At 31.7% G+C, this 18,337-nt stretch overlaps 3 protein-coding genes across 6 annotated transcripts; 1 reads left to right on the forward strand and 2 right to left on the reverse strand.

The window, feature by feature from the left end:
• Window positions 1-1,585: 1,585 nt before the first annotated feature.
• Hel89B (histone acetyltransferase 1) lies at window positions 1,586-16,228 on the reverse strand. 4 transcript variants are annotated; one of them, XM_076419622.1, is made up of 21 exons: window positions 15,808-16,228; window positions 15,396-15,450; window positions 12,198-12,442; window positions 11,981-12,121; window positions 11,680-11,852; window positions 11,399-11,585; window positions 11,172-11,344; window positions 10,139-10,460; window positions 9,984-10,084; window positions 9,601-9,924; window positions 9,307-9,535; window positions 8,836-9,051; window positions 8,397-8,777; window positions 7,509-8,338; window positions 6,588-7,161; window positions 6,057-6,522; window positions 5,308-5,461; window positions 4,821-5,254; window positions 4,536-4,757; window positions 4,205-4,458; window positions 1,586-2,010 (listed from the first exon to the last, which is right to left on the reverse strand). In XM_076419622.1, exons 2-20 carry the CDS (start codon window positions 15,407-15,409, stop codon window positions 4,206-4,208), a joined length of 5,439 nt encoding a protein of 1,812 aa, XP_076275737.1. In that variant the 5' UTR covers window positions 15,410-15,450; window positions 15,808-16,228; the 3' UTR covers window positions 1,586-2,010; window position 4,205. The 4 variants fall into 4 exon arrangements, with proteins under 4 accessions (XP_076275737.1, XP_076275736.1, XP_076275734.1 ...); XM_076419621.1 differs by having other exon boundaries at window positions 11,981-12,124; XM_076419619.1 differs by having other exon boundaries at window positions 11,172-11,585.
• Window positions 16,228-17,068, forward strand: vito (nucleolar protein viriato). The gene is made up of 2 exons (XM_076419624.1): window positions 16,228-16,339; window positions 16,421-17,068. The coding sequence occupies exons 1-2, from the start codon at window positions 16,254-16,256 to the stop codon at window positions 17,001-17,003; spliced, it is 669 nt and encodes a 222-aa protein (XP_076275739.1). The 5' UTR covers window positions 16,228-16,253; the 3' UTR covers window positions 17,004-17,068.
• On the reverse strand, window positions 17,018-18,213 carry Nthl1 (Nth-like DNA glycosylase 1). Its single transcript, XM_076419623.1, has 3 exons — window positions 17,757-18,213; window positions 17,530-17,700; window positions 17,018-17,476 (listed from the first exon to the last, which is right to left on the reverse strand). The coding sequence occupies exons 1-3, from the start codon at window positions 18,129-18,131 to the stop codon at window positions 17,069-17,071; spliced, it is 954 nt and encodes a 317-aa protein (XP_076275738.1). The 5' UTR covers window positions 18,132-18,213; the 3' UTR covers window positions 17,018-17,068.
• Between the last annotated feature and the right edge of the window lie 124 nt (window positions 18,214-18,337).

Genomic DNA, 18,337 nt, shown 5'->3' on the forward strand with positions numbered 1-18,337 from the left:
GTGTATGTATATGAAAATATTTTAATGATTATTTAAGATAGTTTCAGTTAAATGGCAGGCTTGGTATAAGTAGATGCGCCCTTGACACAAGTTTCTGACATTTTTTTTCGGGTATAATTAGATAGATATTTTCCAATTGACGCGTTTAAGTAGTCCTATATAATTTTATATGGAGTATGATCATCTGATTTGTTAAAAAATAGTATTACCAAGAGTGTTTTCTACTATATTTGAATTTCATTCTTCAAAAAAGCACTTTCTATCGAACGGAAGGCTATCGAGTAATGCCTTTTGATTGTGTGTCGATCGATGATTAAGGCTTAACGTTTTTATCACTTATAAAGATATTTAATATCAATAAAGTAACTGTAATCAATGTACTTTAATGGGATTTTTCATTAATTAAAAAAGGAAAAGTAAAACTTCACGCAAAAATAAATTGCATGTGATATAGAATATTTTAAGAAACATGTTCCATCTTCCGTATCCCGCCATAAAAAGTTGTAACACTAAAACTACAACTTAATTTTTGAATTTAGTATTATGGATAGAGAATTATTTTTACTTTAGTTCTTTACTGTTCATACTTTTTCTGCTAATATGCAATTTAAACTTCAGTATTTTTCGTTGTTTTCTAAAAGTTAATTAAAGAATTTTGTGATTTTACCATCGTGAATACTTTTGATTGAACTAGACCTTCTTGAGATTTGTGATATGTCATCGTAGTTTATATATTTTATAAAAGATAAATTTAACAAATATTTTGAGAGGGGAAAATGATTTTAAAAAATGAGAAAAAATTATCTTAAATAAATAGGGAATTATTTTATTTTTAAAAAAATATTTTAAAGTCTCCTTTTACGGTTTATCTGGACTGGACTTAAAGTTTAACGTGGGCTCCGAATCACGGTCCTCAGCATTAAGCTTACCGACTGGCGAGTGACCAACTTAGAAATCATGCCAGAAGATATCCGGTCTTACTCAGCCTGGTTACTGGGATCATTTTGCTTGTCAGATTTTGCATTCTTGTCTAAGACAATCACAAACATAAATTTACGACTATGTCCCAGCAGGATTCGAACCCACGACTATCGCAACAGCAGGTGGACCGTCCTGTTGCCTTTACCACTGCGCCTATCAAGCCGGCCAACATACATTTGATTGAATTGATACACCTCGTAGATGTGGAATGTATTCTAATTTAAAGCCAATTGTACATAATATCTTTTTGGAAAAAGGTGATGAAAATCGCTATTTTTGGTGTCATTCCATTTGATACTACCTTTTGATATCGCTTAGACTGAGAGTTAAAATTATATCATATGTAAAAACTTTTCCAGGTGTTTCTTTACAATTTTCTCTGAAAACACACTATTGATCATTATTAATTACTAAACAGCGTAAGAGACTTTAGATATACATAGTTATAAATTTTCCACTAAATCATATTATTTTATTTTTCAAATTATAGTCATTTGAACATGATCAGTATATCTCAGATCGGGTACTTCTATGATTTCTATGTATGAAATGTGAAAACGTTAAGAAGAAAAAGTGAATATTTATAAAAGAAAAATTAAAACAATTGTACTGGAAAAAATATTTATTTCTATCATAAAGGAGAGCAGGAACAATCTTCATATACTAAATATATAAATGAAAGCAGCATGATAATAAATTAAAATCGATAGTTTGACTGCGTCTTACGTTGCCACATACTGATACCTGAGATTCGTATAGGGGCTTGGCGCGTTGAACTATAAATTATGATGATAAACAAACGAAAACACTTACATCTAATCATAAGTGCAATTAACTGAAAAACAATTAACAATAAAATAATGAAGTTATATATAGTTACATATATATACTAATGGATATTCTGTGATGAATAAGTTGACAAAATGATAATAGTAATTCTAAGCTATGCGCTCTAAATTTAAAAATTCTTTGGTTTACTTCATCTGCTAATAATAAATTACTCAAGGCTGTAACTCTTACTTTCAAAACCTGAAACAAAAAAAAGTCAATGAAATTTTAAAAAGGGAAAGATTGATTGAAAATTGATTTTGCATTAATTAAAATATTGTGACTCGATTCAGTGTTGTTTGTACTGTTTTTTTATCACATTCAATTTCAAAATAAGAATATACTCAAAATTGTTAGCGTATTTCGAAAAGAAAAAGGCAATAAAATATCCGGAGAGAGCGGTAATAAAACGACGTTCCGGACAAATTCGGGGGGGGGGGGGGGTTGACTCGGTTTAGTTGCTGCAGCTGGGTGCAGGTCCGGGAGCCGTGTGCAGGGAAGCTACAGAAATATAGGTTAGTGTCACGTGTACTGTCGATCGCCCTTGACCCCATGCCCGACATTTCCCCGGCCATCTATTCTCCGTAAGGAGCACGTGAGCACGTGAGTGATAATGTCTCCTTGCATTTCTGGAGATAACTTTGCTTAGCTAAACGAAGTAAAGGTATTGACAAATAATACAGTAGGTTTAAAAGTATAAAATGTACACAAAATACCTGAAAATTGTAAATAAACGAAAATGGTTCAATTAATCTGGATTTATTGTACTTGCAAATGAAATTCACTTTCACCTTCAATTATCATTTATCGCCTCAATTATCTCAAAATGCTACCCCCTTAAGTTGTAGAGTATTTGGTGGATCGAATTTGTAGCATTGACTTGCTGGTTGCTAACCTGATAGACAACTACACACGTGCAAGGAACCAGCGGTGGACAATGCTGGGGCAAAATATAGAACAGCAAAACGATTATATCTTCCGTATTTCCGGACACTATAACCTTAACCGCAATAATATATTAACGTCCATCCATCCGTCGACAAAATTGTCAAATAAATGTAATAATCTCCAGCAATAACAATGAGCAGCGAGTGTTATAAACAAATAAATAATAAATACTTTCGCTACATAATTGTCTTTATCTGAATATGTGAATCCTATACTATTAGAATTATTTTAACAAATTTAATAAATAAAAATTGTCGACACGATAGTGCATAGTAAAGGCATTTGTATGTGTAGAAAAGCATGCAGGCACGATGGTTTTCTGTATGGTGGTACTATAGAAATCACTTCATATTTGCATTGGGGAGATATATAGTTTAATATTAATACAAAATTGTAATTAAATCAACCTTTTGATGGAAGACCTGGCGAACGGACTAAGATTATTGAGAAGGATAGGATGTTAAAACCTGTAGTCGTGTCTTGGTAATGAAGTTATATAGCAGCGTTTTGGTGGATATTTGATATTCCGATTGATTTGATCCGATGGACAGCAAACAATTTAATATTAAACTAAATGTTTTGAAATTGAATTATAAAAACTATATCAAAATCAAGTCAAAAAGTTCCATATTGCGAAATGAAGAAAAATATAAACGCAAAGATCGACACGACGAGCATCCTGCTATTCCCTGCGACCTAGTTACGAAAAGTAGGTCGGCGAACTGACCCACTTTTGGCAAAAAAGCAAATCACTACGACATGCTATTTATTGTTCCTCCACTGTCATAAAGATTTTTGTAGCGTAACGTAAAGTAAAAATTGATCAAGTTAATTGTACTATAAACTATTCAACCAATCAATTCAATCAATATAAACTATACATTTCAACCACATGTATTTACAAGTATTGTTCATTTTATGTAATTAAAATACGCTTATTTTGCAAAAGTATATAATTGTTTACGTCGTCTAAACATCTTTGGTGCATTTGGATTAAAATATTCGCTTATTTGCATACTAGGCTATGAATTGCATTTATCGCTTTGGGGTATCTGAACCATGGACCTCAACTATTAAGTACACCTTATCAACAACTTCATAGAGTAAAAAATTTTAATAAGTAAACTAGCTGGACGACAAAAGTACAAAATATCTACATATATAATTGTTAGCCGGTTAATTTGTGAGACTGAAATTATTATTCTCTTGTCAGGTTTTACACCATTTCCTATATTCAATAAAATTAAGCTAGGGGTGTAACACCTGACTACTTTATCTCAACAATATACTAGAACTATATTTCATGTTTTATATGAAAAGAGAAAATGAGAGAAAACAATGAAACTCAGAAGGGCGAAAAATGATATTCGATGTATATTTATTATTTAATTTAAATCCAACAATATAGAGATTTTACAGTATCACCGGTTTTATTAAATTTACTCACCTTAATTAAGTTTTGTCATAAATTGAGTGAGATCATACTCTTCATCATATTGCCTGTGATCCCAAAGCTCGGGTAACGATTCCAAAAGGGATTTGACACCATTACTGCTTTTGCTCGTTGAACTACCTTCACCTCTACTATAACTTGGCTTGTTTGAGAACAGATCTAAAAGTTGTTCAGTTCCCATAGTCTCCATTTGGCTATTTTCACCACTAATCACAGTATTTGCCGTTTGTACCTTGAATTTCTGTAGCCTGAAATATATTTTTTTAAGAATTAATATTTAGAATACACCCTAAATATTTTTGAACACTATAATTTATTTACTTACCCCATAATTTTCTCCTCAAGTGTAGATCTTGTGATAAGGCGGTAAACGTTAACCACTTTCTTTTGGCCGATTCTATGGGCTCGATCCATCGCTTGCAAATCCTTCATTGGATTCCAGTCGTGCTCAACAAAGATAACTGTATCAGCACCTGTTAAATTTAAACCAAGACCACCAACTTGTGTAGTTAGTAGTAAGACATCAATAGATGGATCATTGTTGAATCTGAAAATATTCAAGTATTTACTAAGCTCGAAAATTCATAAAATACGGTGTTAACTAACTTACCTAGTAACTATAGAATGTCTCATTGCTGGAGGAACTGACCCATCAAGTCTTAAATAAGTAACAGTAGGCATATGTTTCTTAAAAAGATCATTCTCAATGATATTTAACATTGCTTTTAGCTGACAAAACACAAGAGCTCGATGTTGGTTGATAACAATTTCCGTCGAATCTTTATAGATATTGTTATCGGGTGTAATACCAATACCACAATCATTCAACAATTGTTTTAATGCCGGCAACTTGGCTGAGTGCGCAATATCCTCCAGCTTAGAATTTTGTTGTTGAAGTTGATCAATAATAGTCTGATACTGAGGATGAGTCTTGTTTAAAACTAATTTAGGATGGTTACATACATTTTGAAGGTAACGCAACGCTTGGAATATATGTGTGTTTCCTTGTATAGAATTAGCAGTAGCCCCAGATGAAATTGAGTCCTGAAAAAAATTATTAGAACATATAATGACAAAATCACTTGATGTATTGGCACCTGCAGTGTTTGGTGAGCTTGTGACTTGGAAAAGTCTTCATAGAGTTGTTCCTGTAGATGACTTAATTCGCAATAATAATCTTGCGTAATTTTAGGAGGCAGGTCGTCTAAAACATCTTCCTTCATCCTTCTTAACAGAAAAGGGAGCACTTGCCTGTAATTAAAAAAACAAAACTGAGCAAATAATCAACGTATATATCATCTCTAAAGCCATTTGACTTTAACTATCCTTGATATTCTTGTCACGTAGATGAACAGTCTAACTGTTTACCGAGAGTCGGCTATTTAACAAATCACGCAATGTTATGAACGTCCCAGCTTTTCAAAACCTACACCAAACAAAGCGTGTCAAAATTTAAGAACAATCTGTATTTAGTTTAAAAGTTACAATGGTTTTAGTGAAATAATTTTTGTTTTTTTGATAAATGAAAAATAATTTTGGTCAAATTGAATAAATTTCTCTTAGAATTATGTTGCAACCCATTATATAAATCCAAATCTAGATCTAACTCCCAATGACTAATGGCTGTTAGAAGACTTCAAAAAAAATTTCCAAGGAAAAACTTTAGCTCACGTACTGAAGTTATTTTGAAATCAAGGACAACTCGTTCTATGCAAAAATCTTAAAAAATTAGACAAGCATTTGTCTGAATGTATCATTCTTTTTGAATTTTGCTTAAAAGTTATTTCGTTATTAATTAGGAACGGGGTAAATTAGGTAATGTGTTATATTTAGAAAATAAACTAACCTATGCAAAGCTTCCATGGCTAATGCGCCCGCTTCTTGATCTTTTGTAGAACATTTTGGATCTCTACTCGCCAAAATCGGACGGGAATATTTTGCAGTAAACTGTTTTTCGGTACCCAGAAAACCAGGCATGAGAAAATCGAACAAGCTCCATAGTTCCAAAACATTGTTTTGTATAGGCGTTCCACTTAGTATCAACCGATGGTTAGCTGTCAAATTCTTAATGGCTAAACTAGTTCTGGTTTTGCCATTTTTGATTATATGTCCCTCATCGAGGATAACGTAATTCCACTTGATATTGGAAATAAATACGTTGTCTTTCCGCACGACGTCGTAAGAAGCAACGATGAGATTATACTTCCTAATTTTTTTACGTAGTTTTTCACGTTCAACAGGGCTACCACTATACTGGAGTGGTTTAAGATACTTGTGATTAACAAATTTCTCTACTTCATATACCCAATGACCTGATTTTAAAACGAAAAGATATTAAGAATTATTTTAGGGAATGATATCTCTCTATGTAACTTACCTATTAATGTAGGTGGACAAACTACTAAAGACGGCAAAGGTACAGAATCTGCAGACTTACATTCTTTGTACTTCTGTTCTCGATAATAATGATCACCAGACAAAATACAAATACTTTGCAATGTCTTTCCTAATCCCATATCATCACATAATATACCGTGAAGCTTATATTTGTTAAGAAAAGCCAACCAGTTTATACCAGCTTGTTGGTAACTTCTTAATTCTGCTCCTATTGGTACGGGAACAATGTAATCTGGTATAGAAGATGGTGAAAGCAAATTTTGAAGAAATTCTCTTTCTTTATCTCTTCTTTTATTCAGTATACTGTCCTTCAATGCGGAGGGTTCTGGAACTCCACCATCTAATGGCATCAGTTGCATTAGTGTGGCAAAACTATGAGTACCCATCAGTCTCACTGAGGAGTTTTGATCAGACATTCGGCCAAGTAATGGAACTACCAGTAAAACAACAAATGGGATAATATCAAACTGCATCATATCAACTATGCAGGTGATCGCTTCAACTGCTCCCTGCCTGTCTGTATCACAGTCTGTGGCTTCTAATTTAGGCAATATCTGAAATATTAATAAAATCACCATTGTTGACATTTCTTGCCTTTCCATTAATTACAGTAATAAATATTAGTAAACTGTTTTTTTAGGAAATGTATTTTAACATTAACGAAATCAATTTGATTTAAGGCAACCTGTGTGTGAGGTAAATTTATGTTTTTATTTTCCCGGGTTCCTTATATGGCAACTATGCTTGTTAAATTTACTTCAAATTTGGTTCTCTTTCAGGTGGTTTAAAACCCAGTCAGTTCTACAGTGCAAATTATGGTTTTACCAGAAAAAAAACGATACAAAAATTACCCGAAGATCGAGAGATAAATAAACAAATATTATATGTACATAATACTAACCTTACTAACTACTAATTCCATAACTCTTACTGAATTAAGTTTAGCGAATACCGCTAAACATCTAGCCGCTAGATGTCTGACTGCCCGATAAGGGTGTGATAATAGGACGCATAATCGTAACAGCATCAAGTCCATTAGTTGCTCTCGCAAAGATGAGTGCACACTGGGAGTGGTAACTTCTAAAATTTGCAAGTCCCAAACTAACTGTTCTGCTTCTTTTGGTTGGTTTCGAGATGGATTAAAATTATTGGGATCGATAGTATTTACAAGTTGCCCAACAATTAATTCCCAAAACTTTGGTAGTTTTTGCGGCAGCTCCGCGCCGAAATAGGAGGCTATTTTTGTTAAAGCTAAACTGACACCTCGGCGTTGAATTTTGTTCAATTTTTGCGGTTCCTCATCTTTCAATATTTCCTCCATCGGTACTTCGTTCAATGGAGGTCGACCAGGTCCACGTCCAGTGCTGTTTGACCTGCGAAATAAAGCACATTCTGCACTCCTTTGTTGGTTAATAAGTGTCACTATCCCATTAAAATTATCCCGCTTCCAAGACTCGTCTTCAAGCAATTCCTTCTGTTCATCATCAGTAAATATTCGAGGTGTATGCTCTGGATCACAACGAAGAAACGTACAGAGATTGGTCAGAACTTTGTCATTGGGACATGGCGAACGGGAACGGCACTGATCGAGAAGAATAGACAGGTGAGAAGCGCTGGTTTGTTGTAGAGTTTCTTCTGATTCAAATTTGATAGAATCCATAAGCGGCTTTATCACAGGATTCAATTTTTCTGGCAATGCCTGAAACATCACGATAGCTCCAGAAAGGGCAGCTGGAAAAGGTATGTTCATGAATATCAATACGTTTTTAATTTCCACTTTGTAACTTACCCTTTGTACTAATAGTATAAGTCTTTTGTTCATTTGCAGTTTGTTCGACAGCGGTTTGAATCGATCGCCTTCTTTCTTGTAGGGTTTCTAAAATTTTAGGTTTCAGTTTAAAATTAACTAGAACTGTTTCCGTATTAGACCCTGTCAATTGTTCAATGAGAGGTAATGTTAATGGCTGATCATTATTTATTTCAAGGGGCACTTTATAATGCCTTAGGGTAGCTAGAAAATCGCGAGTTTCCTGAGCTAATCGTGTAAAACTATGAGCAATCTCATCGAAATATATTATTTCATTTTGACATTGGTGCAAACGTTGTTTTAGCTGAAGCGGACAATCCTGTATTTCTTTATTTAGTTTCGCCCATTCTGATATAACCAAGCCTATTCAATAAAATATATATTTAGAATTATCTTTAAAGGCTGCTTAATATCTATTTACCTGTAACTAGCTTTTGTAGAGCGGATTTGGAATTTAAGTGGACCAATAGCACTTTTTCATAGCATTCTATAGGTCTCTCTAATGTACCTTGACTATAATCAACTCCAGGAGCTGGTTGGACTATATAACAGGAAAGAAGGCCCAACATTCGTGCTGCCATGCATCGCACTTGGACTGCATTCGTTTCTCTCGTGGCTAAAGGTGTAGTTTCAGTTCCTAAAATTATATACACAAACAATATTTAAAACAACGCAAAGTTATTTAAAACATAGAAGAAATTAAATTATAGAAAAAATATATGTTTAACTCTTATATATAGTATATAGTTTTATGTATTTTATCTTTGTGCTTATAAATTATTCATTCTGGCAAAAAAAAGGTAATTAATCAAGGTATGCAAAATTAAAATTAATCAAAGCTAAACTTCTTTTTGATTTATTTATATCAAAGAGTTAAAAATAATCAACTCACCTGCTATATAATATTTAGGGTGTCCAATGGTATGGTCAAAAGTATTTGTCACTCCCGTCTTCTTTTGCGTTTTTGCATGAATCAAAAAATTGGGGTCATATGGCACTTTAACCGGCTGCATCGTCAAAAATAACCATATAGTAATTAATGGACAAGCAGCATGGAGCAACTCCATAAGTCCTGAGTTCTTGACTAAATTAGACCATACCTTCTCAGCCACTTCTCTAACCTGTGTAAAATAAGATAGTTGGTTTAATTTTAAATTATATACATATGACTAATGGCCGAACTTACTTCAGCTATTGGTTCAACTAGCACCCTTTGAAATATATGTCGCATAGCATCTTGTAATAATTGAGCTTCCCACATTATTATAGAACCGTCAGATGGTTTTTCGGTTAAAGTACACAAAGTCTGCAAAGTGGCCTTACGTACTGATGAAGTATTGTGGGAAAGAAATGGCCATAATCTGTGCACTACATCACTTCGAGGCAGTGACGGTAACAGCGACTGAGCTTGAGGTAGATTGAGAATGGCCGCTAAAAGTCCCATGAAACTGTTAGATGCGGCAGCTAATTCATCCTGCTCTGATAGTAAGTCCCATAGTTTTGTAATTACCTAAAATTTAAAGTTGATTTAGTAATTCTATTTGATAAAAGTTGACCAATAATTTTCACCTGTGGAACTGATCCTAGAACCAGTTCAGTCAACTTTGGTGCTATCGGGATCAAAGATGATGCAGCCACTGAACTCACATCATCTACAGTATCAGATAAACCTAGAAAAAAGTTATAAAATAAACTAGGTATTTAAATTTTTTAATTATATTTACCTTGTAATATAAATGGAAATGACTTCGGTAACAATTCGTCTATCATATCTGTTCTAACAGCTAGTAAATATTTCAGTCCTAATAATCCTCCATGCCGTGCTTCCCAATCTTGATGACAAAGTAATTTCAACAATATATCCAAAACGCAATTACACGATTTAGGATTCATAAGTTTGATAACGGCACATAAGGCCTGGGCGCAAGTCTCGCGCACAGGGGCTACAACGGAATCAGATACGAAATCACCAAATCTGTCCAGTGCCAGAACACACAGCAATCTTATAGACATATCTTCAAGCCACATTTGATGATAAACTTCCATCTATAATAATTATAAATATTATATATATGAAATTTATGAAACGTGTCCGAATATTCAAATACTAATTATTTTTATCTTAGTGATATGTTTCTCAATATTAATAATTTTTATTATTATAAATCAAATGAATTGCATGCAGTTGTTACCAAAGGTGGTTATTAACTCATTAATCCGTTAATTGTTAATTAACGCAGTTAACAATCTGCTAAAAAGCTTGTAAGTTAACTTTAAAAAATGGTATTAGGTCTTAATACCCATTAATTTTAGTTCATTACGTTATTTATTTACAATATTATAAGGCTGTGACAACAGTGTTCAATCTCGAAGATCTCAGACACTGAATTTTTGTAATCCCTTATTCAACAGCCCATAATTCTCTGTAAAAATAAAATTTGAATGATTAATGAAAGGCAAAGAATGTCAGCCGACAGCTGCAAATGTGAACAAAACCAAAACCTAGAATTTGGTGAGAAATTGGCTGGAGAAATAGTGGTTTTCTCAGTAAACTAGTTTTAATAAATCTTTTGCAACATATTATTTATTATGTTGCTATTTCATCTACTTCAGGAGTAGAACATATAGATCCAAAAAGTCTTCTAGATATTGTGCCGGCATTATCACTATCAGATGGGAATTTTAACATGAAACTGTTAATGAATGCCAACATCTACCTAGGGCAACTGTGCTAGTATTAATATGGTTACTACATACTTGATTTGTAGGAATATATGTTGCTCTTCCTGCTCCTTTTCCATGGACGCTCAACACCTCTCTTAAAGCAGTAGCAGCGCCATGTCTAGTTTCCCAACTAGAGCTGAATAAATCTTGGCTCAATTGATCGCAGAACCATTCCAATGGCCACTCGTTTGACTCTGTTTCTATGTCTAAAACAGAATATGTGTTATGAACCCATAAACCTTTTTTATAACAGCACTTACCATACATAATATTTTCTTCTTTTATTTCAGTTTTTAGTTTTTTCTTCTCGGGCTCATCCCCGCTAGTGTCATCGCCGACATCTCGTGATCGTTGCTTGTTGACTGCTTGCCTAGCCTTCCTTTTTGCTCTGTTCATTTCACGACTACTCAAGCCTTGTACTTTGGAAATCACATTCGTTACAGATTCCTTCAAGAAAAGATATATATATATATATATATATATATATAGCAAAAATTAAATATAGAGTCCTCTAAAGTAAAGTAAAATTATATAGACTCACCTTAACAACGGGAGGAGTTTTCTCGTTTGTTTCAGTTTTATCCACATTTATTGATAGGTCCTCATTACTAAATAATGTAAAAGGATCCAGTCCAATTTTGACAGCAACATTCAATCCTAACTTCGCATTCAACAATTGTCTTTGTCTCGCTAGGCGTTCTTTTATATCTAGTCCTAATTATAAAACCACGATGAGTTTTTGTGTACAAATATATAAATACATGTAAGAAGACTAATTATAAATATAAGAACTCTTAGAACAAAAATTACTATAAGGCATAGTGTTGAAAAAATAAACCTACCTATGGCCGAATCCTCTTCTAAGTCGAATTCTTTGCCTTCAGACGCCATTAAGTGACTGCTGTTCGTCAACACATTAGCCATGTTGAACTGTTCAAACTGAAGGCGTCCAACATTAATGAGTGAAGGTGTGGATGTGTCATCTTCTTTTATAGTTAGGGACAAAAATATCAATATAACTTTATTAAATCAAATTATTTTTTTAATAAAAATATTTACCGGTTTTAATATCTGAAACACCTCTCGGATTCCATTGAGGAACGTTAGTGGCTATGGCTCTAACAGCTTCGCTGGCTGCAATCCTGGTGTCCCAGCTGGGAGAACGAAGATATCCTGCGGTCCTAAATAGCAAAGTGTTTAACTCATGAGGATGCAGTCTTTGAACCTCCCCCAGTTGCTTAGCGGCGGCTGATCGAGTAACCGAAGAGCTGCCGGTTTCAAGAAGGACAAAAAGGCGATCCAATCTACAATGATAACAGTTTTAATGCTGTTGCATCTTTTAAAACGTACAATACATTATTTTTACTTTACAAAAACAACATTTATGTAGGGAAATTTTATTTATTACTGTTAATTATATAATAACAAAATTATAGTACAGATACTTTGATTCTAATTATACTGAAAATCAATGCTTTCCTAAAATATATCTAGTTTGTAACATTTTATTTGTAATAGTAATAAAAATTAGTTCTACTTTAGAATAAAACACTTAAAATCAACAAAAATACATTTCAAGCATATACCCTGGTAAAAATATTTAATATATCATTAAATAATATAATAAACAACCAATAATCACAGAAGACCTAGTATCGTACATTTATACAAAACAAATTTTTAAATGCGTACATCAATGTTTACAGAACATGAAAAATTGATAATTTTAATGTTTTTTATTTACAAATATTAATTTGAATACGATATTTTTAAGAACATTAACATTTATTCGGACATATTAAAAGCAAAATAGAAGTACAGAAGCATGTTATTTTTCCGTGCCCCGGAATATAATATAGTAATTAAATACCCCGTCCAATAACACAGCCAATACACGTCATAAACGACGTCAAATATATTATCAATTGAAGTTTGTAAAAATGTCGAATTCGTTTAAACTCGGATCGGATTCTTCTTTCCCATTTTTCATATTTAAAAATAGATAAAGATACGTTGCAACATATAACCTAATCAGCTTATAAAATAACATTTGGATTGGTACTAGTGGGCCATATTGCTAAATGTCTACAAAATTCTTCAATATTAGTATTTTGTTATATTTAAAAATTAAAATAGACCAAATGTCAAATTTAATGCAGCCACATTGCAACGTGCTGACGTCATACATTTTAATAACGTGTCTTAGTTTTTTAGGCCTAAAATTTGCGTAATATATGCTACAAATAAGTAAATTTCAATAAAACGAAATAAGCCCAAATCAAGCAACCTGACCAACGCGCCTCCAACTACTATAATAACATTATATAATCGGGCATGAATAAATTTTAAAATCCAAATCCGGCAGCGCTGTGCCGCAAAATGCAAATTTGGATAAAAAAGCGATTAAGAATATTATAATCATGTAAAGTTGCATTTTATATTTTTTTGTAGAGAGAACAAATCAATGTGTCCGATTGATCGGAAGGTATATACAGAAAAACCCTAAATGTGTGAAAATTTCATCCTAACATAGATTAACAAAATTCGAGAATAACAAGAATCCCCTGTCCTCTTTACAAATTATTTAGATTTTCGCAAGCGGCTTTTTGATTTAATTTGATTTCTTTTGAACACAGAACAGTTACATCATTGTACTAAATTAAAATTAATATTTTAATAAATAATTAAAATTTTTCTGTACATTTTAGTGGTATTGTCTTATAACTCATTTCATTTTCATTTCCTAACAAAGCACTAAATATTCCTGGTAATAAATACGTTAAGCTGTGCATCAAGAATTAAAATGATTGTTTCAAAAAATATTATATATATATATATATATATATATATATATATATATATATATATATATATATATATATAGTTGTTAGTTCCCATGTGGACAAAAAGACAAAGTAAATAGCGGTAGATTAACGAAAGCCATAGAAGGCAAATTAAAGATGAGCTACCTACAAATGCGAGAATCCAGTGTGAAGTGAAGTGTAAGTAAAAAGTACAATTCTGAAAATAATGTTACTTATGATACTTTTGTAATAATGTTCAGTGGTGTAGTAATTATTTAAAATTATATATCAAATACATTTCCGACATTTGTTGAAAATATTGCCAACACAGTTTAGTAATATATCATTTTTAAATTATTCTCTTTATTATATGAGACATGATTAACGTAATCATCTGCGGAATATTTTAAAAATTGAATGTTACTGAATAATTGATTAATCAAATTATCGTGGGACAGTACCATTTTATACAAAATGTGATATCAACTTATATATTTGTTTAATAAATTTCCCACTTTTAATGAAGGCCCTTGGGCTTATCTGATAAATGCACATAGAAAAGTATTCACATTTACCTTCATTATCAGTATATAAGTTGAATATAATATCTTAAAGGTTTTTTAAATCCTAATATTTAATTACAAAATATTACAAAAAAAATTATATGACTATTTTTAATGGATGAGAAAAACTAATATATTTATAGCAAAGTTAAAATTTTAAAAAGCATTGTTTAAACTAAAAAAATCTCACAAATTAATAAAAACATAGTTGGCATCGTTCAAATTATAGTAATTTGATCAAACTGTAATAGACAAAAAGTATCCCCAAATATCCCCAATAAGAGTAGTAACTTATCAGCACATAATAATCGTTTCAGGAACTGCAATTGATATATTCTACGCCCTTGGACATATCCGCTGCAATTCTTAGAATGTGTGTTAAAAATATTCACATTTAGCTTACACTATACCAAATAGTACATTCTAAAAATTACCCTAAATCTATTTATATCATATTTCCGGGTCGATTGCGTTTTGAAAATACCGCTGAACTCTAACCAAAAATAGATCATTTTAAATCTTATCAAACGTTCTTGATAGAAAAGTAAATTAACTAGAACGTATTATTTCCAAAGGTATTCATGAATTACACTGACTAAATGTTATGTCATGAAAATATGCATGTTTTTTATGTGCTCTATCGGTTTTATTGCGAAATAGCAGTGTCAACAACGATTAATCAGAAATAGCTTCTCTGATGTATGTTGTGCTTAAAGATTACTGTTATCCTAATATATATATATATATATATATATATATATATATATATATATATATATATATATATATATATATATATATATATATATATGACTGTCAGTCAATGTCTGATCAAAGTAAATGTAAAATACGATGCATTCTACGATTTGAAATCATTAATCGACACTTACCTACTTGAAGTCATTATTAAATTTAAATCGATCTTGTCCACCAAATAGTTCAGTCCTAAAAAGATAAAAAATATTTATATCAAATATGTGATTTACATCTTAGAAAATGTACATAACGGAATTTACATTGGCCATATGGTTAAAACGATAAAAGCAATTGGCCTAAATTACTATCACAACTTGGCTGATATATTATAGGTGGTTTAAAAAAAAAATCGAAGTCTAAATTTATTGAAAAACACTGTATCTATCTTCCAACAAGACTTGAATTATTTATCGCGGAAACTGATCCAATAAAATGTATCCAAACCTTTACTTTTTACATTGATCCTTACAACGTAATATGGAATTAGATACTGTCATGTTAGGAATTTAAGTAATGTTGTTAATTTGGTCTACAATGATAGCTTACCTATTCCAAAACACTCTCACTTAATTTCTTGAAACATTTTGTATCGTTTTACACTAATCATTACTTTTTTTAATACACAATTTAATAAAATCATCCATTTATATGCACGTTTAACAGAGGGAAAGTTCATCTCGCAATGGACAAATTTATACTGACAGCCATGATGTGGTTGAGTCCGTCTTTATTGAAGTAATCAGCTCCCATTGGTTGAAATATTTGTTGGTAGGGGTAAACTTCACAAATCACATACAACTCCACATTCATTATGAAAAAAAATATATATATTTAAACACATTTTGGCTATGACAACTAATCAGTTTTTAACAATTACTTTCAAATAGCAGAGGAAAATTATAGGTAATAATGGTATCAATAATATACATTCCCAAAATTTGAAAATAACCATATTTTTGATAATAGATAGCGCACAGAAATAAACAAAACACATGGATCATCAAAATAAAAAATCCAAAAGAAGACCGAGAAATCGGAGTAACAAATTAAATTTAGTTTTTGATGAAGCAAAACGGAGGTAATTGTATAATGAAATGAATTATTAAAAATTGAGACAGTTAATAAGATAGTTAATATTTCACATAACCTCAAATTTTAGAGAATTTTTAACCGGTTTTCATAGGCGAAAACTTTTACGAAAAAAACAAGCACAAGAATTATTTGAAAAAGAATTAAAAGAGGAAAGAAAACGGTTGAAAGCCGACGCGAAGGAATCCTATAAAAAATTAGTTGTTTCCCACAGAGATATTCCAGAGTTAGAGAATTTGCTTCAAAAAGAATATGAAGATGATGATGTTACTGTAAAAGTTGTAGAGTTAAATCCTAATGACATAGCAGAGGAAAATAACTGGATAGGCATAAATCAACCTAAATATAATGATGATTCTTTAGTAGATACTTCTAATTCAGAAGACGAAGGTGACAAAAATGAAATTCCAGGTATGGAGCTGAAAAAGCTCAACCAAAAAAAGATAATGGTAGAAAAAAAGTTTGATAATGAAAAACAAATTAAGAAGGAATTGAAAAAACAAGCCACGAAGAACATTAAGAAAAGTAAGATATTTCAAAGAAAAAATAAATTGGAGCAACTGAAACAGCGTAAATATGCTCAGAAGCAGAAAAAAATTAAACAACTAACACTAACAAAAAATAACAAGAAGGGAAATCGCAAGAAAAAATAATTTAATAAAAATGCTTTGTTATATGAAAATGTTCTTTATACAAAAAATACAAAAATCTACATGAATTAATGTCTTTTTTTACTTCCATTTTTATGTTTTATGCCATATGGACAAATATTATGATTTAAACAAATAGAACACTGTGGTTTCAATGGTTGACAAATTTGTTGCCCAAAACCTACTAATAAATGGTTAACTTCACTCCAAAACTCAAAGGGAAGCCAATCTTCAAGAATTTTTCTGGTATCTTCAGGTGTTCTTGAATGTGCCCATCCTAAACGGTTAGAGATTCTATGTACATGAGTATCAACACCTATACCAGTAATTTCTCCCCAAGCTGTTTTCATACACAAATGAGCCATTTTTGGTCCAACTCCAGGAAGTTTACATAGTTCTTCAACAGTACGAGGGATATCACAGTTATAGTGATTCTTTAAAATTTCAGATGTTTTTTTAATATATTTCACTTTACTCTATAGGAATACAAAATATAACTTTCATAAATAATACATTCATATACCAGTACCTTCCAAAAACCAACTGGTATGATTAATTTTCCTAATTCCTCATCTGATGTATTTAATACATTTTCAACTGTACAACCATGTTTCCTTAATCGAGTCATGGCACCATGAGTTATCTCATCTTTTGTTTGACTACTTAACATTAATGCAAGTAGAGTTTGATATCTCATTACCTAAAATAAAATCTTATAATATGATTGCTCTTAGATATAGATCATTAATCACATACTTCAGGAACTGCATTTTCGTCTTGACATTTATCACAACCCATTGAATCTACGGGAGCATTAAAATTCTTACGCATTTCTCTTAAATTCTGTAATACAGTTTCCCAATCACCAGGCATCACTTTATTCATTTTAGATGTAGAAGCTTCATATTCTATCTTAACATGTTGTCTTTTACTGTTTTTTTTTTCTATATCTTTCTCTATTATTTTGGAAGAAGTATTTATATTTATATCTTTATGAACCAATTCCTTTTTAAATTTAGGTTTAAATTTGGAGAGGTCAGTTTTAGCGGTAGTATTTTCTGTTTTACTTCCCAACATTTTCTGGCAGTTCATTACTGTGTTCTTAATAATAAATAATAATCCAAGCGACATTGAATATATACATTTTAAATAGTAAAATAGACAGAAAGTAACGTTGGGAACTACCAACTGAAAACAGCCGAACAGTCAATGGTCAAAAAAAATAGCGACTGAAAATAGTAATTACTATGTTCAGTCAAATGCTCGGTTCGACTGATTTTTTCATTCGTGATGTCAGACGAAGATGTACGAATTCTAGTCTGTATAAAATGTGAGAT

This window comes from Rhynchophorus ferrugineus, unplaced genomic scaffold (assembly GCF_030347505.1).
Source record: "Rhynchophorus ferrugineus isolate W39M unplaced genomic scaffold, kcgeb_rfMv2 rfM1, whole genome shotgun sequence".
In the NCBI taxonomy this organism is placed as follows: domain Eukaryota; kingdom Metazoa; phylum Arthropoda; class Insecta; order Coleoptera; family Curculionidae; genus Rhynchophorus; species Rhynchophorus ferrugineus.

Bases quoted from the DNA above. Each gene is read 5' to 3' on its own strand.
- Hel89B (XM_076419618.1), bottom strand. The intron at 11,853-11,980 runs GTAGGTTTATTT...TTTTATAATTAG, and splicing joins AGAAGAGGATTCGGCCATAG to GACTAGATATAAAAGAACGC. The intron at 4,758-4,820 runs GTAAGTTAGTTA...GAATATTTTCAG, and splicing joins AGACATTCTATAGTTACTAG to ATTCAACAATGATCCATCTA.
- vito (XM_076419624.1), top strand. From the start codon at position 16,254: ATGGATCATCAAAATAAAAAATCCAAAAGAAGACCGAGAAATCGGAGT. The intron at 16,340-16,420 runs GTAATTGTATAA...CTCAAATTTTAG, and splicing joins TTTGATGAAGCAAAACGGAG to AGAATTTTTAACCGGTTTTC.
- Nthl1 (XM_076419623.1), bottom strand. From the start codon at position 18,131: ATGTCGCTTGGATTATTATTTATTATTAAGAACACAGTAATGAACTGC. The intron at 17,701-17,756 runs GTATGTGATTAA...ATTTTATTTTAG, and splicing joins ACGAAAATGCAGTTCCTGAA to GTAATGAGATATCAAACTCT. The intron at 17,477-17,529 runs GTACTGGTATAT...GTATTCCTATAG, and splicing joins TACCAGTTGGTTTTTGGAAG to AGTAAAGTGAAATATATTAA.